Consider the following 24,595-nt stretch of genomic DNA (forward strand, 5'->3'; position numbering starts at 1 on the left):
ACAGAGGGAGAAGCAGGCTCCATGCAGGGAGCCCAATGTGGGACTCGATCCCTGGACTCCAGGATCACGCCCTGAGCCAAAGGCAGCCGCTAAACCACTGAGTCATCCAGGCATCCCCAATAACACAATCTTGATCATATTTTTTGCAAGTCAAATATACCAGATTCTTCCAAATGCCTTAAATATCTCAAGGACAGACAGATAGGAGTGTAGTGATTAGCAAAGCAATCAGTTTCTTTACATTAAACTGGTTACAAAAGTGCCCATGTTATGGATATTCTATTCTGATCAAGATTTTGATTTCACAGTCCTGATACTTCCTCTTACTTGTGATTTTTGTTACCTTATAGGTAGGCTTCACTCATCCATAAGCTGAGGTTAACAGTTTGAAGGTTGAAGATTCAGTCCTAGGACATGAGCACCGCTATCTTCCAAATTAATTCCCACCAAGCCCAAATTCCATGACAGTTAGACTTTGTCACAATCACACGGATGAAAAAATCGATTTTGGGGGCGCCTGGGTGACTCAGTCATTTAAGTGGCTAACTCTTGATTTCAGCTCAGGTTGTGATCTCAGGATGATGAGTCCCAAGTTGAGTTCCACCCTTAGAGTTGGCTTGGGATTCTCTCTCCCCCTCTGTCCCTCTTTCTCTCTTTCCCTAAAATAAATAAATCTTAAAAAAAAAAAAAGAGAGAGAGAGAGAGAAGGAGGGGCACGTGGGTGGCTTAGTTAAGCATCTGCCTTGGGCTCAGGTCATGATCTCGGGGTCCTGGGATCCAGCCCCTCATCAGGCTCCCTACTCTGTGGGGAGTCTGCTTCTCCCTCTCCCCTTGCTTGTCTTCTCCCTCTCTCTTTCAAATAAATAAATAAATAAAATCTTTAAAAAAATAAAAATAAAAAAAGACCAACCAGGTTTGAAAAGAACCAAATAGAACTTCTAGTGAGAATGAAACACACACAGAAATGAAATAGTCATTGAAACAAAACTCTCACGGGAAGAGTCAGACAGCAGATTAGAAAGAGCAAAAGGGGAGAAACTGGAAGGTGAAAGTCTGTATGTTACTGAGAGAGAGAAATGGATGGAAAATTGAAGAAGAGACATGGAAGGTAGAATAAAAAGTTCCAATGGGCTTCTGGAAGAACATACAGTGATGAAGGGGGGAGGTGAAGATCAAGAAGAAAACAGCTGAGCACTTCCAGAATTCATGGATGCAGGAAACACATGTCCTGGGCAGGGTGAGAAGTGATGCATACCTAGACATAGTCTAGTGAGTCTGCAGAATACTGAAAGCAAAGAGAAGACAGCTTCTAAAAATATTTTTAAAGATTTTCTTTTTTATTTGAGAGAGAGAGAGAAAGGGAAAGAGAGAGAGCACAAGCCAGGAGAGGCAGAGGGAGAGGGAGAAGCAGACTCCCACCAGCAGAGAGCCCAATGCTGAGCTCGATCCCAGGACCCTGAGATCATGACCTGAGCTGAAGGCAGATGCTTAACTGATCGAGCCACCCAGGCGCCCCTCTTTCTATTTTTTTTAAAGATTTTATTTATTTATTCATAGAGACACACACACACACAGAGAGAGAGAGAGAGAGAGAGAGAGAGAGGCAGAGACACAGGCAGAGGGAGAAGCAGGCTCCATGCAGGGAGCCTGATGCGGGACTTGATTCTGGGTGTCCAGGATCACACCTCAGGCTGCAGGTGGCGCTAAACCCACTGCGCCAGGGGGGCTGCCCTCTATTTTGTTTTTAATTAAGTAAGCACTATGCCCAATGTGGGGCTTGAACTCATGACCCTGGGATCATGAGTCACATGCTCCACCGACTGAGCCAGCCAGGCACCCCAAAAGTTTTTTTTCTAAATAGTTACTGATGATAACATGTAAGACAGGTGGCAGATGATCAGAGTTAAAATGTTCCAGAATCTTTTTAGTGTTCAGCAGTATGATGGAGATGTTAATTATATTTAGATTTTATTACCTTAAAGGTGTATGTTTAACTTTGAAGGGTTGACCCCTAAGAGAATTTCCACCAGTAGAGGAAAAGGAATAAAGAATACTCAACCAATCCAATAGAAAGAAAAAAAAGTAGGGGATCCCTGGGTGGCGCAGCGGTTTGGCGCCTGCCTTTGGCCCAGGGCACGATCCTGGAGACCCGGGATCGAATCCCACGTCGGGCTCCCGGTGCATGGAGCCTGCTTCTCCCTCTGCCTGTGTCTCTGCCTCTCTCTCTCTCTCTCTCTCTCTGTGACTATCATAAATAAATAAAAATTAAAAAAAAAAGAAAGAAAAAAAGTAGAAAGATTTAAAAAAAAAAAAAAAAGCACAGGGCGCCTGAGTGGCTAAGCCGCTAAGCATCTGCCTTCAGCTCAGGTCATGATCCCAGGATCCTGGGATTGAGTCCCACATGGTTCTCCTGCTTCCTGCTTCTCCCTCTGCCTCGCTCTTTCTCATGAATAAATAAATAAAATCTTAAAAAGAAAAAAAAACATAAATAAAACAGAACAAACAGAGATTACAAAAGGAAATGGTAGGGCTGCCTTACTGACTTAGTAGTAGAGCAGACGCCTCTTGATCTTGGGGTCATGAGTTCAAACCCCATGTTGTGGGTAGAGATTACTTAAAAAGGAAAAAGAAGGGATGCCTGGGTAAGTCAGCAGTTAAGCGTCCGCCTTCAGCCCAGGGCGTGATCCTGGAGACCGGGGATCCAGTCCCGCATCGGGCTCCCTGCATGGAGCCTGCTTCTCCCTCTGCCTGTGTCTCTGCCTCTCTTTGTGTGTCTCTCATGAGAAAATAAATAAAATTTTTAAAAAAACAAAACTTAAAAAAAATAAAGAAAAAGGTGTAACTCAATACAGCTTTTCAGGTAACGAAAGATTTCAATCTCCAGATGAAAAGGGTATACTCTAAGGGGAGTCTGCTGACACCAACTCTTTTAGGGTTGATATTCCCAATTCCAGTGAGATAGGGGACCCCCCCACACACACACACAAAAATCAAGCAATTCTTGGACATCAGCAGGGTGTCCAACTCAATTGTGACAGCTACCTACCCAGAGGCAGCATCAGATTCCTCAGGTTCAGATGGCCCTCCACCCTCCAGATGGCCCTCCACCCTCCATAAGCCTCAGGCTACGCTTCTGACCCTCCTGCAAACCCACTGCAGGTTGGATGTTCAGGCAACCTCTTCTGCGATGCTTTTAATTTGCTAGAGTGGCTCAGGGAAACACTTACATTAATCAGTTTATTAAAGGATATAAAGGATATGGAGCAACAGCCAGATGAAGAGATACTTAGGGTGAGGTCTGGGGGAAAAGTGTGGAGCTTCCATGCCTGCTTCCAGGTGTGCCACTCTCTCCCAGACCTCTATTGTGCTCACCAGCCCAGAACTCTCCAGACCCAGTCCTTTTGGTTCCTCTGGAGGTTTGACTGCAAAGTCATGATTGACTAAGTCATTGGCCATTGCCTGACTCAACCTCCTTTCTTCCCCAACCACTGGGGGAGCAGGGTGAGAATGAAAGTTCTATTCCTTCATTCACATGTTTTGTTTTTTAATTTATTCATTTATTTATGAGAGATGGAGAGAGATAGAGAGAGAGAGAGAGAGGCAGAGACACAGGCAGAGGGAGAAGCAGGCTCCGTGCAGGGAGCCCTACGTGGGACTCGATCCCGGGTCTCCTGTGGGACTCGATCCCGGGTCTCCAGGATCACATCCTGGGGCGAAGGCAGGCGCTAAACCTCTGAGCCACCCAGGGATCCCCAACCTATCTCCATTTGGTGGCTACTTGAGCTGTTTCCAATCTCTTGCCACATCAAAGCATGTTACAGGGATCCCTGGGTGGCGCAGCGGTTTGGCGCCTGCCTTTGGCCCAGGGCGCGATCCTGGAGATGCGGGATCGAATCCCACGTCGGGCTCCCGGTGCATGGAGCCTGCTTCTCCCTCTGCTTGTGTCTCTGCCTCTCTCTCTCTGTGTGTGACTATCATAAATTAAAAAAAAAAAAAAAAAAAAAAGCATGTTACAATGAATGACCTTGCAAATACTTCACTTGGTATGTATATAGATCACTTGTAAGCTAAATCCCCCAAAATAAAGGGCTGGACCAAAGCATACATTTGCAACATTATATCTACTTCTTGGCCAGTTGCCCTCTATAAATGTAGCACAGTTTCTGTTCTCACCTATAATCTCTGTATTCCTTTTTCTTACAGAGTGTTATCAGGCTTCAGGATTTTTGTCAATCTGCTATAGGGAAAGAAATAGTATAGAGGCGTGGCCTTAATTCACACTTCTCCTTTTGTCAATGGAGCTCACCATCTTTTCACAGATTTACAAGCCATTTGAAATTACTCCTCATGGAAATATATGTATCTGTACAAATATTGTGACAGTCAAGAAAGGAAAACCTCACCAGGATGGAATTGATAGGTCAGCAGGGGGGAGTGCTCGGGCCTTACCACTTGTCCTCCATTGCAGACCCAAATGGAACAGATGCACCCTGCAAGTCCACACTACTTTATTTTTTATTTTTTTAAAGATTTTATTTATTTATTCATGAGAGACACAAAGAGAGAAGCAGAGGGATCCCTGGGTGGCGCAGCGGTTTAGCGCCTGCCTTTGGCCCAGGGCGCGATCCTGGGGGCCTCGGGATCGAATCCCACGTTGGGCTCCCGGTGCATGGAGCCTGCTTCTCCCTCTGCCTGTGTCTCTGCCTCGCTCTCTCTCTCTCTCTCTCTCTCTCTCTCTCTCTGACTATCATAAATAAATAAAAATTAAAAAAAAACTTAAAAAAAAAAAAAGAGAGCGAGGCAGAGACAGGCAGAGGGAGAAGCAGGCTCCATGCAGGAAGCCTGACATCGGGACTCTATCCTGGGTCCAAGGCAGCGTTAAACCGCTGAGCCACCCAGGCTGCCCAAGTCCACACTACTTTAGCTACTACTTTACTACCCAGGGGGAGGAAGATTTTCTCCTCCCACCAACTCCCACTCCCCCACTCCACCCCCCACTCCCATCCTCACCCCCAATCCCCACCCTAGACTAGCCAATGAGCAACAGTCACAACTCTGCCAACAAGATGCCAGTATACTTCAGACTTTAAATTTACTCTAATGGGGACCCCTGGGTGGCTCAGAGCCTGATTCCAGGGTCCTGGGATGGAGTCCCTCTGCCTCTCTCTCTGTGTCTCTCATGAATAAATAAATTTTTTTTAAATTTTTTATTTATTTATGATAGTCACAGAGAGAGAGAGAGAGGCAGAGACACAGGCGGAGGGAGAAGCAGGCTCCATGCACCGGGAGCCTGATGTGGGATTCGATCCCGGGTCTCCAGGATCGCGCCCTGGGCCAAAGGCAGGCGCCAAACCGCTGTGCCACCCAGGGATCCCTCTCATTAATAAATAAATAAAATCTTTAAAAACAAACAATTCTTAGGTACCCTCAAATAAACCCATTTCTGGTGCTAAAATAATTGGCAATTTTATTTTTAAGGTTATATAGGTATCATATATATTTATATATTATATATATGACTTTTACACATTCTATATAATAATATATGTCTGTTATATATTTTATATATATTATATATATGACTTCCATAGTTTTTTCTGTATTAGAAATTAAGCAAAAAAAAAAAAAGAAGAAATTAAGCCTATGATTATGAGTTGCAAATATTTCTCCCTATTTGTCATTAATCTTTTGAGTTTGCTTAAGATGTTTTGCTTGCCAGGCATAATCTGTTCTTTAAAGAATAATACTTTTTCTTGCGACACCTGGCTGGCTCAGTTGGAAGATCATGCGACTCTTGATCTCGGGACTGTGGGTTTGAGCCCCACATTGGGTACAGATACTACTTAAAAATGAAATCTTAAAAAAAATTTTTTTCTTAACTTTGAAACAATCACAAACATATAGAAATTGTGGAAGCTCAGTATAAGCAACATTTATTTTCCAGAACTATCTGAGTGTACCCCCTTGAAGCTCCGCCAACACACTTAGAACATGTTTGAGCATGTATTTCCTAGAGTCATTCTCCCACAGGATCACAGCACAGCCATCATGGTATTTCTGGGTGCTTGGGTGGCTCACCAGTTGAGTGTCTGGCTTTGGCTCGGGTCGTGATCATGATCCTGGGGTCCTGGGATCAAGTCTTGCATGGGGTTCCCCACAGGGAGCCTGCTTCTCCCTTTGCCTATGTCTCTGCCTCTCTTTCTGGGTCTCTCATGAATAAAGAAATAAAACATTTAAAAGAATAACACAGTTCTTCTAGAAGCTTCATTCAAGCATTGCCAGTTGTCGCAACAATACCTTTACAACAGAAACTGTGAAGTTGAGGATCTGCATTGCTTCAGCTGTCAGGTTTCCCAGGGAAGATTAGTTCCTCAATCTCCCCTGATTTACATGACCTTGACGGTTTTTGGAGATTACAGGCCAATTACTTTGTAATCTGATCTTCAGTGTGTTTCCTGTTTTCTCACGGTCACATTCTTCAGGACCAAAACTATTGATGTGATGTCTTTTTTCTCATCGTGTTTCATGGGGCTTCGATTTCTCAGTGACTCATAATATTCATTTGGCCACATGATTAAGGTGGCATTGGCCAGTCTTATCCATTGTAAAATTTTTCTTTCTCTGTAATTTTTCTTTTTTATTTATTAATTTTAAAAAAAGATTTATTTATTCATGAGAAACAGAGAGAGAGAGGCAGAGACACAGGCAGAGGGAGAAGCAGGCTCCATGCAGGGAGCCGGATGCAGGACTCGATCCTGGGTTTCCAGGATCACGCCCTGGGCTGAAAGCAGCACTAAAACGCTGAGCCACCCAGGATGCCCTGTAATTTTTCTTTTTTAAAATAATCCCTATGCCCAACAACAGGGCTCAAACTCAGGACCCCGAGATCAGGAGTTGCACACTCCACCATCTGAGCCAGCTAGGTGCCCCTCTTCCTCTGTAATTAATGAGAATCTTAATTAGTGAGATACCTTGGAACTATACAAATACCCCATTCCTTATCAAACTTTCAAGTGCTCAGGGGGCTGTCAGCTTCTCCCTCTCCCTCTGACCCTCCTCCTGGATTGTGTCTTCCCTCTCTCAAATAGATAAAATCTTTAAAAGTAAACAAACAAACAAACAAACAAACAGATAAATAAATAAATAAGACTTCCAAGTTATTAATTAATTTCTATCTGTGGTTTGCTATTTTTTTTTTTAGCCATGATTTATAATCAGGAATAAAATTACTATTGTTCTTTATTTCTGGTGGTGGTCATGATCATCTTCCCCCCCAAGATTTTATTTATTTATTTGAGAGAGAGAGCGAGCACAGGAGCAGGGAGAGGGACAGAACTGAGAGGGAGATGGTGATTCCACCCTGAGCAGGGAGCCTGATGTTGGGCTTGATCCCAGGACCCTGGGATCATGACCTGAGCTGAAGGCAGACACTGAACCCACTGAGCCACCCAGGTGTCCCCCTATAACTCAGCTTTAGAATGAGCCATTACTCCAAGGAACTCTTGGTCCTTTTCTTTTTCTTTTTTAAAATATTTTATTTATTCATGAGAGACACACAGAGAGGCAGAGACACAGGTGGAAGGAGGAGCAGGCTCCCAGGGAGCCTGATGTGGGACTCGATCCCAGACCCCAGGATTATGACCTGAGCTGAAGGCAGACGTTCAACCACTGTGCTACCCAGAAGCCCCTATTTTTCTTTTTAAATTTTTATTTATTTATTTATTTGAGAGAGAGAGGACTTGGCAGGGGGAGGAGTAGAGGGAGAGGGAGAGGAAGCGGGGAAAGACCTCAAGCAGACTCCACGCTGGGTGCAGACATTGCTTGAAAAAAGTAAAACCTTAAAAAAAGAAATAGACTTCTTTGATCAGTTTCCCCATATGTTACCCATCCCCTTCTCATCCCTCACCCAAACCCTCAGCACCTACCTTGGAGCTCTGCTTCTGAATCACCTGGCCCCCCTCTCCCAGCAAAACCCCTTTGCGTGCCCCCCAGTGTGCTGAGCCCTCCCCACCCCACCAAGGTCATGACACCCCATTCTGGGCCACTGTTGCCCCCAAGCTGGCCTGGACTGCTCCACCCAAGGGCCTTGGGACATTTGTTCAAAAAGAAACAAAAAAGAAAGAAGAATGTTTGATCCCGTTCCCCCGCATTTAAATGCATCGGTGTTTTCTTTTATGGCTCCTGGATTATGAGTCACAGTTTAAATGCTTTCTCCACACCCAGGTTAGAAAGGAAACTTTCCAATGTTTACTTCTCATTCTTTCATGGTTTCATATTTTACATTGAAATCTTTGAGCCATTTGGAGGCTATTCAGTGTATTATTATTATTATTTTCCATTCCTTTCTTCTATTGAGTTGATGGGATTTTCTTTTATCCCTGGTTTAAAATGATTAATTAATTAATTAATTAATTTTTAAAGACATATTTATTTATTTTAGAGATGAGGGAGGGGGGGTGAGGGTTCAGAGGGACAGGGAGACAGAGAATTTTGAGCAGACTGCCTCCTGAGCCTGGATAAATAAAATCCTAAAATAAATAAACAAATAAAAAATTAAAAAATATATATTGAAAATAAACTTCCACACCCTGTCCCATTGGGAATTAATCCCTGTTGAAGCAGTGTTAGCCACTGAGGCAGATAAACCCCGAAATATCCATGGATGAAACAGCTGACTTTTATTTATCATTTAGGGGAAGTGAAATATGCAGACACAGAATGGCTGGGGATTTACCTGGTGCTTGAACCCACAACCCCAAAATCAAGTGTCTCAGGCTGCACCCACTGAGGCAGCCAGGCGTCCTTCTCAGGTGTGAACTAATAGAACCAGTGTAGAATGGCTTACCAGTATATGCTAAAGCTGGACGTATTCACTAGCTTTTTTTCATAAAAGCCCCAAATTGGTCTTTCTTTAAAAAAATATTTTTTTCATGAGAGACACAGAGAAAGGCAGAGATACAGGCGGAGGGAGAAGCAGCCTCCCTGTGGGGGGCCGGATGTAGGACTCAATCCCAGGACCCTGGGATTATGACCTGAGCTGAAGGCAGGCGCCAAACCGCTGAGCCACCCAGGCATCCCAATGCTTTGCTTTTCGATGACATTTGCATTTATTGCATTTATATGGTGACTTTTGGAAAGGACCTAAGGGTGGGGGCTGGTTGCCAAGGGAATCAAACCTGCGGTTAGAGCGTTAAAACTTTCAATCCCATCTCCTGACAGCAGGGAAGGGAAGAGCAAGTGGAGGTTGAATTCATCACCAATGGCCAGTGGTTTAATCTGTCGTACTGTGTAACGAAGCTGCCATAAAACCCCAAAGGATGGGGTTCAGAGAGCTCCCCTGTAGAAGAGCTGCTGGAAATTTTGGGGAAGTGGCTGGAGAGAACATAGGAGCTGTGTGCCCTTTCCCATCCTCATCTGGCTGTTCCTCGACTATAGCCTTTTATAATAAACCAGTAATCTAGTTAGTAACACATTTCTCTGGGTCTGTGAGCCACTCTAGCAAATCAATCCAACCCAGGGAAGGCATTGTGGGAACCTCTGATCTGTAGCTTGTAGGAGCACAGGTGACAACCTGGAATTGAAACTGGTATCTGAAGTGGGGGCGGAGGGGGGTTGTGCAGAGAGCAGGCCTGTAGGGCGACGGAACCCCTAAACTGCAGGATCTGGGGTTCTCTTCAGATCAGTAGTGTTGGAAATTGAGTTAAACTCTAGGACACCCAGGTGGTGTCTGAGCATTGCTTGGTGGTGTTGCAAAACACATGGGGATTAGTGTCAGAATCACGGACCCGTTGGGTCTGACCTTCAAAATGCACCAGAATCCCATCACTCTTTGCTCCTCTCACAGTTAGCACCCCGCTCCTGCAGCCCCCACCCCCACCCCTCCCTGGACAGCTCCTGAGTCCTCCCAGCTGAAAGCTCCCTGCTTCCCTCCTCTCCTCCCTGTGTTCCCCACGCGGCCGCCAGGGGGCGCCCGTTCCCCTTTACGGAAGGTCGCCTTCCTTTTCTGCGAGGAACTAACTCTTCGCTGGCTCCAGGCTCTTTCCTAGAAAGCCTCAGTGCCCACGAGGCTCTTAAGTATCTGGTCCCTTACCCGTGTGTCCTTACACCCCACTTTCTCCCCTTGTCTCGCCCACTCCGTTCCGGCCACACCTGCCTTACAGTTCCTGGAACACCAGGGCACCCTCTAGCCTCAGGTCCCTTGTCCTGGCTGTTCCCTCTGCTAGGAATGCTGTTCTCCCAGACACCCACGTGGCCCATCTCGGACCTGTTTCCCGTGACCAGTTGCCCCCGGGGAATTATCATTAATTTAAAAAGATTTTATTTACTTATTCATGGGAGACACACAGAGAGAAACATAGACAGAGGGAGAAGCAGGTTCTCTGTGGGGAGACGGATGTGGGACTCCATCCCGGGACTCCAGGATCACCACCTGAGCCAAAGGCAGATGCTCAACCACTGAGCAACCCAGGTGCCCCTGGAAATCAGGTTTAATGGCTGGAGGACCCAAGGTCTGTGTGTTTGGACTTCAGTGTGTGGGGCAATGACACACCTGGGCGTGAAGTGACTGCAACCTCTCCAAACGTCACACTTCCAGATGATCACAGCCAAAGGGAGGGAAGAAAAGAAGAGGCTGTCTTTCGGGATTTCTTTTATAAAGGGAAGGAAGCTTTCCCAGAGGCCTCCAGGCAAATTTCCCCATTGTGTCCATGATCTCCTCTTGAGCAATCATTGGCAAAAGGGAATGATAACCATGGCAATGGTTATCAACAAATCAGAATTTTGTCCCAAAGCTGATAACTGCTGGACAGGTCGCAGACTGTGTTGCCTTAATCCACATGGGTTTCCCTCTAGTAATGGAGTCAGAGATAAAGTGACAAGCCCAAGCTTGACACACCGAGCAGGTAACGGAAGCACATTCATATCTAGATCTCCAACCAAATAGATATGCCGGCGATGTGGGAAGCAAAGGTAAAAGAAAAATTAAACTTCCTTACTACTTACAGCCCACTGTCCTTGAAACAAGGTAGAGTGATCTTCATCAAAAATTAAACTTCCTTACTACTTACAGCCCACTGTCCTTGAAACAAGGTAGAGTGATCTTCATCTAAGAACTGATGCTCAGGAACACCTGGGTGGCTCAGTGGTTGAGCCTCTGCCTTTGGCTCAGGGCATGATCCCAGAGTCCTGGGATCGAGTCCCACATCGGGCTCCCTGCATGGAGCCTGCTTCTCCCTCTGCCTGTGTCTCTGCCTCTCTGTGTGTCTCTCATGAATAAATTAAAAAAAAAAAACCTTAAAAAAAAACCCCACTGATATTCATACTTTGCTAAGGGGAAAAGGCAATCTTAGCTCAACTCCCAGGATCCTGTAAGTCTACTTTTTTTTTTTTTTAATGATTTTTACTTATTTATTCATGAGAGACAGAGAGAGAGAGGCAGAGACACAGGTAGAGGGAGAAGCAGCCTCCATGCAAGTAGCCTGACATGGGACTTGATCCTAGGTCTCCAGGATCATGCCCTAGACCAAATGCAGCGCTAAACCACTGAGCCACCCGGGCTGCCCTGTAAGTCTACTCTAATGTATAAAAATTCCCTCAGAGGGATGCCTGGGTGACTCAGCAGTTGGGTGGCTGCCTTTGGCTCAGAGCATAATCCTGAGATCTGGGATCGAGTCCTGCACCAGGCTCCTGCGAAAAGTCTGCTTCTCCCTCTGCCTATGTCTCTGCCTCTGTGTGTGTGTGTCTCTCATGAATAAATAAATCTTAAAAAAAAAAAAATTCCTTCAGAAGCTTCAAGACACCTGTTGGTGATCATCCCCTAAGCAAATGACCCACCAATGTACATCTGACGGGTCTCATGACTCAGTTTTATTAGACAGTATAAATGACCCTTTCCCAACAATAGCTAGCCCCCACGAAGTGGTCCTCAAAACCTTGCTTCCAAAATACCTGGGAGGCTATGCTGTCCCTAACCTCCTCCCAGCTTGACAGTATTAATGGGCCACTGCTCATGACCCCAGGGCAGCTCTTTCTGTCCATGGGTCTTGTCCCCATGGTGTAATAAAACATTTCCCCAACATTTTCCTACATCAGGCTGGCCCTAATGTCTGGCTCTCTACACCTACACATAATTATTAAAGTGCATGTGCGAAAGAGCCAAGATTGGGATACAAAAGCATGACACAGGGAGGTAATGGGGATTATACTTTATAGATTTCTGAGGTTCACCCTCCCAAGGATAGAGTATCCTACCTCAGTCCACACCCGCCAGGGCCTGCTATCTGCACTATTGGCTGTGGGTGCTGGGAAGCCCTTAGAAGACAGTGAGCACAGGCAGCTCTGTGTATATAAGACCCTTTGGGAGCCAAACTGGATGCAGAGAGCGGGTTAGGTGGGGCGGGGATCCAGGTAGGAGAAGACAAGAACTGAGCTGATGGAGGGCCAGAGGATACAGCGGAGGAGACAGCCAGGGCTGGAGACTGGGGCTGTCCCAAGGATGGGGAAGTAGAGGAGGCATGGGTTAGTCACCGCAAGAGGCTAAACTCAGCATATGATGAGGTGGAAAAAAATCTCCCATGTCAGAGATCGCCAGGTCCCTGGGAGCTTGGATTGCTGGGTCTTCGAAAATGAAAAGAGCCCAGGACAGGGATTCCCTGTTAAGACCCTAGAGTCCCTAAGTTGAATCACTGGAGATCACAGCTCATGGCTTGTTCTTTGGCATTTATTTCAAAATTGCAGCAGGAGAAAAAAAAAAAAAAATCAAAGCAGCACCGGGAGATCCGGCCTGAGAACGGAGAGATGTGGAGTCGGGGGGCCAAAGGGCATCCTTGGCCCCCAGACACGGAGCAGCGGGGAGCCCAGATCCCCCACCAAGGTCTGAGAGGCGGGGCGAGGGGCCTAGACGCTCTGGGTCCGGCCCTTATGGCTTTGGGAGTGTAGAGGCCATGTGGGGGCGCCAGAGACCCAGGCATCCCGACAGCCCCAGGCCTTTTATATTTCATATTGCACTTCAGGTGAGTCATCGGTAGGGAGGGGAGGGTCCGGCGAGGGCTGGATGCTACGGGAGGGTGGGTCCGAGGAGAGGTAGGGCAGGGCGCTGGGCGCTGTCATACCGGGAGCATCCAGTCGTGGGCTCTTGTTCCGTACTGCGGGACAAGGGAGGCGAGGCGTGAGAGGAAAGCCAACTGCAAGTCCCAGAAAGCCCTGGGGCGTCTCCGGCGAAATGGTGGCGGAGTTGCGCCCCGGGGCCTCATGGGAAATGTAGTCCACTTCCCAGAAGCTAACCGAAGCCGGAGGGAGGAGGAACCGTGGCCCGGTTGGCTCAGAGGCTTAAAGGAGACTTGGCGCAGAAGCTTAAAAGAGAGGTAGTTCTGCAAAGAGTTACTGTAAAGCCTGGAAGGCTCTGGGGCTAAAAAATAATCCGTTTGCAGCTAAGTCCCAAGTAGTGAGGGGTGGTGTTGTTCAGGGTCCCGATGCACAGGACTTGACAGAAGCACACAGGAAAGGCAGTTCTAGGTTGAGTGCCAAGGAAGGAGCCCAGAGGCTCTCAGCAAAGCCATCTCTGCCGAGATGAATGCAAACCCATCTAGGGGCTTATGAGAGTAAATACCGCTGGGCAGTCTTGTAAACAGCCAAAGCAAAAGCCAGGTGCTCCAGGGGCTCTGTGCCGGGTTTCTGCAGCCAGAACACTGGCCCGAAGTCCCAGGGGTCCCTGGGAAGGGGTCCCCACTGCAAGGGCACACAGGAGTCACACAGAGGGAGGGAAGGGGAATCCTCAAGTCAGTGTTTTACATGCTCCCAGGAATGGGTCATGTAGCCCCAAGGAATATTGAAGGCCACAGAGGCGCAAGGAAATCAGATTGGCTCAGTCTGGGGCCCAGAGGCCCATACAAGGGCCCTTATTGCCATTACTGGTTCCTGGGACTGCAGGGGAGGAGGGCTCCCAGTCCAGAGGCTCATGGGACGTGAACTTCCCTGGGGAACAAACATCCAACCCACTTCTCCACCAGTGCACCTCACCTGGATCTCCTTCAGCTCCTTCAGGAAGCGGAGGATAAGCTCAGGCCCATTTTCCATGGTGGGAATGCGCAAATGCTGGAAAAGACAGTGCCGTGACGACCAGAACCCCCTTCTTCTCCCCCGTCACCAATGGCAGCCCCATCTCACCTTGCCTTGGTACAGGATCTGGTGCACAGGGCAGACCTGGCAAGCTGTGCCTGAGCCAAAGACTTCCCGAACCCGTCCCTCTTCCAGCGCCCGCAACAACTCCTTCATTGTGACCTTACGCTCAACGACTCGGAACTCACCCTGAGGGAGCAATACACATGACCCAGGGGCACCCCTTGCCGCAGAGTCCTGCCTCTCCCTCCCTGAGAACAGTGACAAGGAGACCTGAGGAGACAGACCCCCCAGAGAGAAGGGGCAGAGATCTGCTAGTATGCCACAGCCCCCTCTGGGAGCCTTGAAATGCAGGCCCCCAACACAGCAGCACCCCATCATCCCAGCCACCCAAAGACACAGCGCCCTCACCCAGGTCCTTGCCAGGTCCAGTAGACTCTGTCTGACTACTCCAGGCAGAATGACACCATCCAGTGAGGGGGTCACCAGTTCCAGCACTGGGTTGAGTATGAGGCATTAGTGGCATGACCTCACACCCTCGGGCGCACCCTCCCATCTCAGGAGCCACCCAAACCCACCCCAACCCCTGAGAGTTCTGATATACCCACTCCCACCAGGGCCCGGGTGAGGGTCATGGGAGGGCTCACCCCCATCCTCATGGGTCCAGTAGATGAAGATGTTCATGGTGCCCACCTCGGTGAGCTGGTGGTCTGGCCCGTAGAGCCAGAGGACCTGTTCACAGCCCCTCTTCTTCGCCTCTTGCTGCACAAGTACTGTGGGCCCATAATTCCTGGTGGAGAGCAACACGGTTGACCAGGAAATGGTCTCCTTCCTTGGACTCAGTAGAGGGGGACACTGCCCTGTCTGGGGAACTTTTACAGTACCCCAGCATGTGCTGCTCCAGATCCGGGGGCTCCCACCAGTCTGGGAACCCCTGGAAGGCAGGGCCTGGACCCGAATCATCTGTGTCCCCAGCTTCACCCAGCATAGAGCCTGACCCTCAGGAGACCTTATAATATATGTGCATGGAAAGGACCTGAATCCTCACACCCCCTAACCCTTTCCCTGCCTGCTGCCTCGGTCACCTTGTGGGGGACCCACGCGGCCCTGGCGAGCCAAGGTCCCTGGCCACAGATGTACAGAAAAGTCCATATGTAGGATGATGATCACTGGAGGCCCAGGGGTTGATGAGAGCTGCACATGGGGCTGGGGAGGTAGGGGCGCCTGATGTTTGGGGGAGGTTACCTGGACTAAGTGTAAACATCAATTCTAGTCTCTCCACCAACTTTCAACCAACCAAATTCTGAGCTGATTTGTCCACAGTGCTTAGCACAGACCCTCTTCCCTCAAGCGTTCCACCACAGTGTCAACAACATCCAATCCCAACGGACAAGCAGAGCTGTCCCCAATCGTGTGAGATGAGAGGGAAGGACAACTGATATCCAAAGCCACAAATGGACACCCAGTGTCTGGGACATGCAGTGTACTGGACCTGTAGGGTTGGGGGAGGGACTACTTACCCCCCCAGCTTGTAGTCACCGACCCCACCCACCCAGGCCCGGATAAACGCTGGGTCGGCCAGGAGGGACACGGGGTCCATGGCATCTCCGGGAAAGTATGCGCCCACGGGGCAGAGAATGACAAACAGGAGAGCTCGCGTGGATTGGGTGACACCTAGGGAGGGCTGTGGTGGGCAGAGGGGGACATCAGGGACCCAGGAATCCAGGCCCCCAGCCCCTCTCTTCCTCTCCCCTGGAGTTCCCAGACCTTTGGTTCAGGACCTCCCCTCTCAACCCCACCCTCGAGTCAGGCTCACCTCATTCCCAATGAGCACAGGTCGCACGTAGAGGCTGGTATCCTTGCCCTCAGGAACCCAGTCTTTGTCCACTTCCACAAGCCGGCGGATACACTCAAGCAGCTCGACCTTGTCAAAACTCTGGGCAGGATTCTCATGAGTCAGGGCGCTGCCCCACCTGCTTGGCCCCCTCCTCCCAGGAGCCAGCTAGGGCACCTACCGGCAGGCAGAGGCGCAAGGCTGAGCGCAGCATCCGGTCCATGTTGAGCCAGGGTCGGAAGAGGCGCACCCGCTGGTCGCTGCCCTTGAACGCCTTCATGCCCTCGAAGAGCTGTGGGGACAGGTGGGAAGGTGACTGAGCTGAGACCACCTCAGGGAGACATGGGACACATAGATATCCCAGCACGATGCCTGATATACAAGGGTTCAGACACAGATGCAGAGATGGATCCCAGGAGAGACTAACCCACGGAGCTCAGAGAGGGAGAAAAGGGGAAGACAGACAGGCAGGAAGACCAGAAGCAGCTGAAGACCCAGAGACAGGTGCCAAGAGAGCACCCTGCTCGAACCCCTTCCGTGTTACTGCTACAATTTCTCAGGAACATCGATGGTGTGCAAGTTCTGTTTTTTAGAGAATCCTTGTGTTCTTGAGAAGCACTGAAACCCCTACAAGGTGCCTGCATGGCTCAGTAGTTGAGCGTCTGCTTTTGGCTCAGGTTGTGATCCCAGGGTTCTGGGATCAAGTCCTGCATTAGGATTCCTGCAAGGAACCTGCTTCTCCCTCTACCTACATCTCTGCCTCTGAGTCTCTCATGAATGAATAAATAAGATAGATTCATGAGAGACGCAGAGAGAAAGAGAGAGAGTTAGAGCCACAGGCAGAGGGGGAAGCAGGCTCCCCACAGGAGCCCTATACGGGACTCGATCCTGGATCCGGGGATCAGGACCCGAGCCAAAGGCAACCACCCAACCACTGAGCCACCCAGGCGTCCCAATAAATAAAATCTTAAAAAAGAAAAACAAACCACTCTGGATGAAAGAATGCAAAGTCCCCTGGGGCACCTGGGTAGCGCAACGGTTGAGCCTCTGACTTCAGGCCAGGGCATGATCCTAGAGACCTGGATCGAGTCCCACATTGGGCTCCCTGCATGGAGCCTGCTTCCTTCTCTGCCTCTGCCTGTGTCTCTCATCAATAAATAAATGAAATCTTTAAAAAGAAAAGAAAAGAAAAGAATGCAAAGTCCCTGATTTGCTTCAAAATCTTGCAGAAAGGGGCATGATGATGGGAGTCCAGACCAAACAAAAGGGTGACCCACAGGTGCTAGCTGATGAAGCAGGGCGGTAAGGGAGCTTATATATCATTCTTATTTTATGTTTGAAATTTCCCATCTTAAGGACGCCTCCTGGGCGGCTCAGCAGTTGAGCATCTGCCTTTGTTTGGCTCAGGGCATAATCCCGTGGTCCCCAGATCAAGTCCTACATGGGGCTCCCTGCAGGGAGCCTGCTTCTCCCTCTGTCTATGTCTCTGCCTCTCTGTGTCTCTCAGGAATAAATAAATAATTTTTTTAAATGAAATTTCCCATCTTAGGGGCACCTGGGTGGCTCAGTCGGTTAAACATCTGCCATTGGCTCAGATCATGAGCCTGGGTCCTGGGATTGAGCCTCATGTCAGGTTCCCTGCTCCACAGGGAGCCTGCTTCTCCCTCTCCCTCTGCCTGCTGCTCCCCTGCTTGTGCTCTTTCTCTCTCTGTCAAATAAATAAATAAAATCTTAAAAAAATATATTTCCCATCATAAAAACTTAAAAAAAAATTCTTTTAAGTTATCTCTACACCCCAGATGGGGCTCCAACTCATGACCCCAAGATCAATGACTGAGCCAGGCAGGTGCCCCAAAACATTTTTTAAAGTACAAAACAACCACAGCAGCAACAACAACAACGTTGATCCACATCCCCAGCCTGTTGTTGACCTTGGCCTTCCAGGCCCACAAGATCTGGCACCTCTTATCTCAGCCTCCTGAGCTGACTTCGCAAACTGGCTACTAGGGCTGAAATATGTTCATCCAAATTCTTGTCACCACTAAAGCTTCCTCAGGAAGACTCTGCTTTCAGCCATGCTTTAAGCCATAAACTTAATGTCTCCTGGATATCTTCCTTAAAGGCAGATAAAGGCACCTTCCTTAAAGGCACCAAGTCCTGCAAAGCCGATCTTCTGCTGAGTCCCCATAGGGGACAGCCCAGTGACCTACCTGATCACCTGGCCAAACCTCTGGGCGCCATGCTCAGCCTTCCCTTCCCAGCTCCTGTCTACCCTGCTAGTCCTTCCTGTCCCTGAATCTCTTGGGTCCTTCTGCCTCCCCCCACTACGCTGGGCCTGGTTCCAACTCAGGCCTCCACCCACCCAAAGGGGTCTTCCTACACTCGGATCACATCTGGGAAGGGGTCCTCCTACACTTGGATCACATCTGGCTATAACCAAAACACAGGGTTTCCGAGTGGAAGAACTGGGTCTGCTCTTCACTGAGGACCCTGGCATCACCCAGCACCGGGCCTGGGACGCGAGAGACCTCAGAAAACACAGGCTGAGCAAGAAGAAACACACAGAGAGCAAACCCAGGGTGGTGGACCTGGCACAAGACACGGCAAGAGGGAAGAGATGCAGAGGGACAGGAAGAGAGGTTGGTCACCATGCCTGCATCGAGTAGTGGAGGCCGGAGCAGGCTGGGTGCAGTGTGAGATTCTGGAAGGGCTGGATTCGGGGCTGACCCCAGCCCGTCTCCTCCTTCCACTCCACCATCAGCATGTGGTCGGTGAATGTCTTCCCAAACACCAGGGGCTTGCTGGGGTCAGGCTTCTGATGAGGTTCCTTCGTCATTTCCAGCTGCAGGTCTGCAGCCTGAGGAAAGACAGGGGTCCCAGGTATCCTGAAATTTGGTCTCAATCTCAAACTGAAAAAACTACAACTCCCATGAACCTCTGGGGCAAAGACCTATGGAGAAGACAGACCTGTAGCCCCAGAGGCTTCTGGGATATGCAGTACCAAATCTCCCACAGACTTCTGGCTGACTAATAGGACCCCACTGCCAACCGCCATAACCTTTGGACTCTGGCCCCTTTTGGAGATGCCCAAATCTGACTGCCAGCCTCTTCCTCACACCTAAGAGTCCTGGCCTCCAGCCCCCACCTCGAGATCCAAAAGTATATTCTTTTCCATTCACCTTGAAGTTTGATGAGGCATATCTTCTGGGGCCACACAGAAGCCAAGAGACAGGCAGGAGTTTTCGGGCCCAAATCTGGGGGTGGGGCCAGAAGTAAGAAAGATGGTGAGAGCAGGGGACCCTGGTGCCTGCCTTGCCACCTCCTGCACTTGGGCTGCTCTGCCCGGGCCCAGTGTGTTCTAGAGAGAGCATGTGGCCCTGGACAAGTCAGCTCCCGTCTGGGTCAGTGCATGATGGGAGGGAATCCTGCAGGAGGCCAAGGCTCCTCCCAGGCCTCGTAAGGGCAATCCCCAGAAAGAGCTGAATCAGCTCACATCCCCTCCATGCCAGGGCAAAGTCAAACACAGGCACCTCCCACACCTGGGAACTTTGGCCGAGGCCCTGAGATCAGCTCAGACAGAAGATGGCGGGGGGAGAGCACACAGGTAAGTGAAGGCCTCTCTGGGGGCCCCAAATCCTGACAGGAGTTAGATAAGTGACGAACTTATAGGCCATCCTTCCCCAGAAACCAGAAGCTGGGCCCCCAGCCCCCCCTCTTCCCTCAGACCCAGGAGTCCAGGGGGGCCCAGCTCCTCCTCCCTCAGACCCAGGAGTCCAGGCCTCAAGCCCCTCCTCCCTCAGACCCAGGAGTCTAGACCCCCAGCCCCCTCTTCCCTCAGACCCAGAAGTCCAGACCCCCAGCCCCCTCCTCCCTCAGACCCAGGAGTCCAGGACCCCAGCTCCTCCTCCCTCAGACCCAGGAGTCCAGTCCCCCAGCTCCTCCTCCCTCAGACCCAAGAGTCCAGGACCCCAACCCCCTCCTCCCTCAGACCCAGGAGTCCAGGCCTCAAGCCCCTCCTCCCTCAGACCCAGGAGTCTAGACCCCCAGCTCCCTCTTCCCTCAGACCCAGAAGTCCAGACCCCCAGCCCCCTCCTCCCTCAGACCCAGGAGTCTAGACCCCCAGCTCCCTCTTCCCTCAGACCCAGAAGTCCAGACCCCCAGCCCCCTCTTCCCTCAGACCCAGAAGTCCAGACCCCCAGCCCCCTCTTCCCTCAGACCCAGAAGTCCAGACCCCCAGCCCCCTCTTCCCTCAGACCCAGAAGTCCAGACCCCCAGCCCCTTCTTCCCTCAGACCCAGAAGTCCAGACCCCCAGGCCCCTCCTCCCTCAGACCCAGAAGTCCAGACCCCCAGGCCCTCTTCCCTCAAACCCAGGAGGTCCGGGACCCCAGCCTCTTCTCCCTCAGATCCAGGAGCCCAGACCTCAAGCTCCTCTTCCCTCAGACCCAGGAGTCCAGACCTCAAGCTCCTCCTGACCCAGGAGTCCAGACCCTCAGCCCCTCCTCTCTGACCCAGGAGTCCAAGTCCTTATTCTTTCAGGATATTAGACCAGCTGGGCTCAGATTACCTAAGCCCTCAACCCTATACCTTGGACACCAGTGATTCCATTTCCCTTCAGATCCCAGGGCTGAGAGGGAGCCACATGGACCTGGGGGGCTGTCCTCGTCATGGACAGAGACACTGCTTAGATAAACATTTGTGGTCCTGCCTGAGACAAATGAGGGAGAGCAGATCTGTGTCCATCAGGGTGGCCTCTCCCCAGTATTCTCTGATCTCACAATGCCTTTTTCCCAGCCTGGCAGGAAAGCAATTGGGTCATGAAGTTGGTGCAGACACAACAGCGTAGCGTGCTCCTTCCCTGTGAGCTGGGTGAGTGGACATGGATCAGTGAGAACGAAGGTGAATGGCAGTAGTCACTGGTCAGTAGGTGAGTCATGGGGAGATGGGGTCCGCCGGTCTCAAGAACAGAGGAGTGGTCCTGGCTAGTGTGGGGCCCAAGGGCTTCCGGGCTGATCAGGGTGTGGGTCTGCGGCATGGCCTCTAGGTGGCGCTGTGTAGCCCACACAAGTCGGTGACTATGCTTTGTCCCCGAGAGGAACAGGACAGCCACAGCATGGAGAGGATAGACACCCAGGGGGGAGACAGCCAGTCTCTGGGCAGGAGAGAAGCCCTCAGAAGCAGTGAGAGTGGAAAAAAAATAAAAATAAAAAATAAAATAAAATAAAATAGGTAAAAAGCAAGAATGAGAAAAAAAAAAATAGACCTAGAAATAGAAAACAAAACTGAGGGGGTGCCCAGCTGGCTTAATTGGACAAGCAGGTGACTCTTGGTCTCAGGGTCCTGAGTTAGAGCCCTGCGTTTGGGGAAGAGATTACTTACAAGAAAAAAAAAAAAAAAGAGAAAGAAATAGAAACAAAACTGAGAACAGAAATCAAGAACATGAGTTGCCTAAATAGATATGATCATAAGGAGAGACAGGGAGACAAACTCACATGAAGTCAAGTCTGAAGAAATCCAGAACAATACCAAGGGTGAGAAACAGAGAGGCCAAGGGAGGAAAAAATAAATAGACAAAGACTAGACTTCAGGTGACAGCACAAAGTGAAAGGAAACCTGGAGAAATGAGGAAAGATAAGAGACACGCCAACACCTGGAGAGAAACTGTCTCTATGATGCTTAGAGACAGAATATTTCCAGGAGATAGAGAAGGGAGAGGCAGAAAAACACATCCACAGGGCAGAGAGAAGGAGCCAGTTGTACATCTGCACTGGCCATCAAGACCCCATTGCCCGGAGAGAAGCTGCCTTCATCCTTCCAGGACACTTCTGTAGGGGCCTACCTCAGCTCAGGGCGAGTGCTCCACCATCTGACACCCCAAGCCATGGGCAGTGGGCCCAAAGGATGGTAGATGGGCTTTTGGGACATAGAGTGTGAGAGACTGGGGCTGAATTAAGAAAGGAGGAAGGGCTGGAGGAAGGGGGGAGGAGAGACACAGACTGGGGGTGGGGGAGGATGGAGCCTCCCTTCCCCCATGTCTCATTACAGCCTAGGACTGTCTCCAGAGCAATCCAGGACTGTCCTCTCAGTACATCCCAGGAATGTCACCATCAAAGCCCAGGGCCGTGTGTCACAGCTCAGTACTGTCCTTCATGCTTCAGGGCTGCCCCATATCACAGCCCAGGAAGGGTCCTCCTCATAATGCAGTGCTTTGTCTCAGCCAGGGGCTGTCCCTATCACAGCCCCAAACTGTCCTGGTCATGGCCCAGGATCGATCCTATCGCATGCAGAGCTGTCCTGGGAGAGCCCATGGCTCTCCCATTACAGACCAAGACTTCTCTAGGGCAGCTGGAGAGGATCTCCACCATCACAACCTCAAACTGTCCCTGCCCCAGTGCAGGGCTTGCCCACCGCAGCCCAGAGGTGTTGCCATCAAAGCCCAGATCGTCCCAGTCAGAGCCCAGCCTCAGTCACCAAGACTCCAAAAAGAAGAAGAAAAAAAAAATCTGCCCTGTTCTCCATCAGGCTGGGGTAGGTGTCCCGGGACAGGGTGAGGTGAAGAAGTGATTGGGGGAAAGACACTTTTCCCCGAGGTTATATTGCAACTGTCAGGGTTTGCAAAGATCCCTTCTCTGAGTGGTTACTGTTTCTTCTCTCAGGCAGAAACTGTTCCCTAAAATCAGAGCCTCCCAAACTCTGCTGGTGGACCTCTTAGGGGTAAGAACGGACCCTCCCAACACCTGCCGGGAGCACTTGCCACCTGGGACAGAGGGAAACTGGCTCAAATTGCTTCTCAGTCTGATGCGCAGCCTCAGATAAGAGGTTCCAGATAAGAGGCAGCATTGCACGTATCTTGAGTTTTAGTTCGAAGAAAACCGGGGCCTTGGCTCCAATTCCCAGTCCGACCCTGCGACCTATGCCTTCGTCCTACCCCCCGTGCTAGAGGCTCGGGGCGTCCTCTCCCTGCACTCCCACAGACTGGCGATTCCCTTCCCGGCCACCCCACCACCACCACCACCACCACCACCCAGCCCGGCGCCTGGCCCACGCTGCACCCTCCTCAGGGCTTCCCTCGTTCCTCCCGTAGGCGACCCCTCCCCACCTCCTCCTCCCTTCACCACCCTCGCCCTCGGAGCCTCGTGCTCCTCTCCAAGTGGTCCCTCCTGCTCGGCGCCCTGCAGCGGAACCCGAGCCCCGGGGGCGCGGCGCCGGACCCGGCTGGGAGCTAGTGATCCGCCCGGAAGTGGGTCTGTCGCCGCAGCCTCCCCACCCCCTACCTCCCAGCCCTGGGCCGCGAACCCACCTGCCCCAGCGCGGCTGCGGCCATGGTCGGTGCGGCGGGTAACTGTGCCCGCCCGGGGCGCGGCTCGGAAAAAGAAGTTCCGGCCCCGCCCCGCTCACGCCCCCTCCCGCGGGAGGGCCGCTTGCCTTACACCCCAAGGCGGTCGGTTCCGTCCTCCCCCTCTTCCCCTCAGTTCTAGGGCGCCTGTCGGGGAGCTGGGCCCGGCTAGAGAGCGCATGCGCTGGAATCCGCGGGGGGCCAAGGGGAGTGCATGGACATGCACCCTCCTCCCCACCCCCCGCCCAGATTCTGTTCCAGCCACACTAGTGCTGTGCCAGACATTGCATCAAGTTTTTTAAAAAATGAAAAAAAAAATTTTTTTTAATGCATTTTAATGGGTACTGTCACGGAACGCTAACCAGGTAAGAACTGAAAGGCCAGGAACAGGAACCTCCGCATGCCTTCATCCCTTTGGTGATGAAGCAAAGCACTCGCTGTAATGTCAGTGGGTGCACATGTCATGTACATGAAAAGGGAAAGGACTTTGGAAAAAGGCCCCTGAAGAGAGTACCAGCAGGTAGGGCTGGACGAAAAGGTTGCAGTCAATCCCTGTTTGAACATAGTTTTTCTTTCCAAGGAGAAAACGTAGATATATTCTTTGTAACTTTTCTTAAAGATTTTATTTATTTATTTATTCGTGAGAGAGAGGCAGAGACAGAGGCAGAAGCAGGCTCCATGCAGGGATCCCAAGGTGGGTGGGACTCGATCCCCGGACCCCGGGATCACGCCCTGATCTGAAGGCAGATGCTCAACCGCTGAGCCACCCAGGCGCCTCATCTTTGTAACTTCTGAAGAGACATAACATACATGGGGCAGCTGGGTGGTTCAGTCCCTTAGGCGTGGGACTCTTGGTTTCCACTCAGGTAATGATCTCAGGATCCTGACACCCAGCTCCGCACAAGCACGAAGTCAGTTTGGGATTCTCTGCCTCTCGCTCCCCTTCTGCTCCATTACCAGGCTCGCATACGCGCATGCGCTCTCTCTCATAAATAAATATCTAAAACAAATAGGGGCGCCTGGGTGGCTCAGTAGGTTAATTAATCCTCCGTCTCTCGATTTCAGCTCAGGTCGTGAGCTCAGGGTTCTGGGATCAGCCCCGCTGTTTCTGGCTCTGCGCTCAGCACGGAGTTTGCATGTCCCTCCCTCTTCCCCTGCCTGCACTCACTCTCTCTTAACTAAATAAAATCTTAAAACACACACACACACACACACACACACACACACACACACACACACACATATATATATATATATAAATTTTTAAGATACAACAACACGGTTCACCATGCCTCCTTCCAGCTCCATCAGT

At 50.5% G+C, this 24,595-nt stretch overlaps 1 protein-coding gene and 1 long non-coding RNA gene across 4 annotated transcripts; one reads left to right on the top strand and one right to left on the bottom strand.

Annotated features, from left to right (window-relative positions):
- Positions 1 to 12,702: 12,702 nt before the first annotated feature.
- On the bottom strand, positions 12,703 to 23,478 carry BCAT2 (branched chain amino acid transaminase 2). Of its 2 annotated transcripts, XM_026013998.2 has the most exons (11): positions 23,248 to 23,478; positions 19,129 to 19,203; positions 18,603 to 18,806; positions 16,131 to 16,241; positions 15,932 to 16,051; positions 15,636 to 15,799; positions 14,763 to 14,905; positions 14,527 to 14,612; positions 14,164 to 14,304; positions 14,017 to 14,091; positions 12,703 to 13,142 (listed from the first exon to the last, which is right to left on the bottom strand). In XM_026013998.2, the coding sequence occupies exons 1-11, from the start codon at positions 23,269 to 23,271 to the stop codon at positions 13,104 to 13,106; spliced, it is 1,182 nt and encodes a 393-aa protein (XP_025869783.1). In that variant the 5' UTR covers positions 23,272 to 23,478; the 3' UTR covers positions 12,703 to 13,103. The 2 variants fall into 2 exon arrangements, with proteins under 2 accessions (XP_025869783.1, XP_025869784.1); XM_026013999.2 differs by lacking the exon at positions 19,129 to 19,203 and having other exon boundaries at positions 23,248 to 23,435.
- On the top strand, positions 19,454 to 24,295 carry LOC112931346 (uncharacterized). 2 transcript variants are annotated; one of them, XR_012001193.1, is made up of 3 exons: positions 19,454 to 19,553; positions 20,742 to 20,874; positions 22,604 to 22,795. It is a non-coding gene; the product is annotated as an uncharacterized lncRNA (long non-coding RNA). The 2 variants fall into 2 exon arrangements; XR_003237309.2 differs by lacking the exon at positions 19,454 to 19,553 and adding an exon at positions 24,150 to 24,295 and having other exon boundaries at positions 20,737 to 20,874; positions 22,604 to 22,661.
- Positions 24,296 to 24,595: the final 300 nt, after the last annotated feature.

Source organism: Vulpes vulpes, chromosome 1, assembly GCF_048418805.1.
Source record: "Vulpes vulpes isolate BD-2025 chromosome 1, VulVul3, whole genome shotgun sequence".
Taxonomy (NCBI): domain Eukaryota; kingdom Metazoa; phylum Chordata; class Mammalia; order Carnivora; family Canidae; genus Vulpes; species Vulpes vulpes.

What these genes read in the sequence shown, in the direction of transcription:
- BCAT2 (XM_026013998.2), bottom strand. Translation starts at nt 23,271, where the DNA reads ATGGCCGCAGCCGCGCTGGGGCAG. An exon ending in ATGCCTCATCAAACTTCAAG is followed by an intron (nt 18,807 to 19,128) that starts GTGAATGGAAAA and finishes GTCTTTCCTCAG; the next exon opens with GCTGCAGACCTGCAGCTGGA. An exon ending in CCTTGCGCCTCTGCCTGCCG is followed by an intron (nt 16,052 to 16,130) that starts GTAGGTGCCCTA and finishes AATCCTGCCCAG; the next exon opens with AGTTTTGACAAGGTCGAGCT.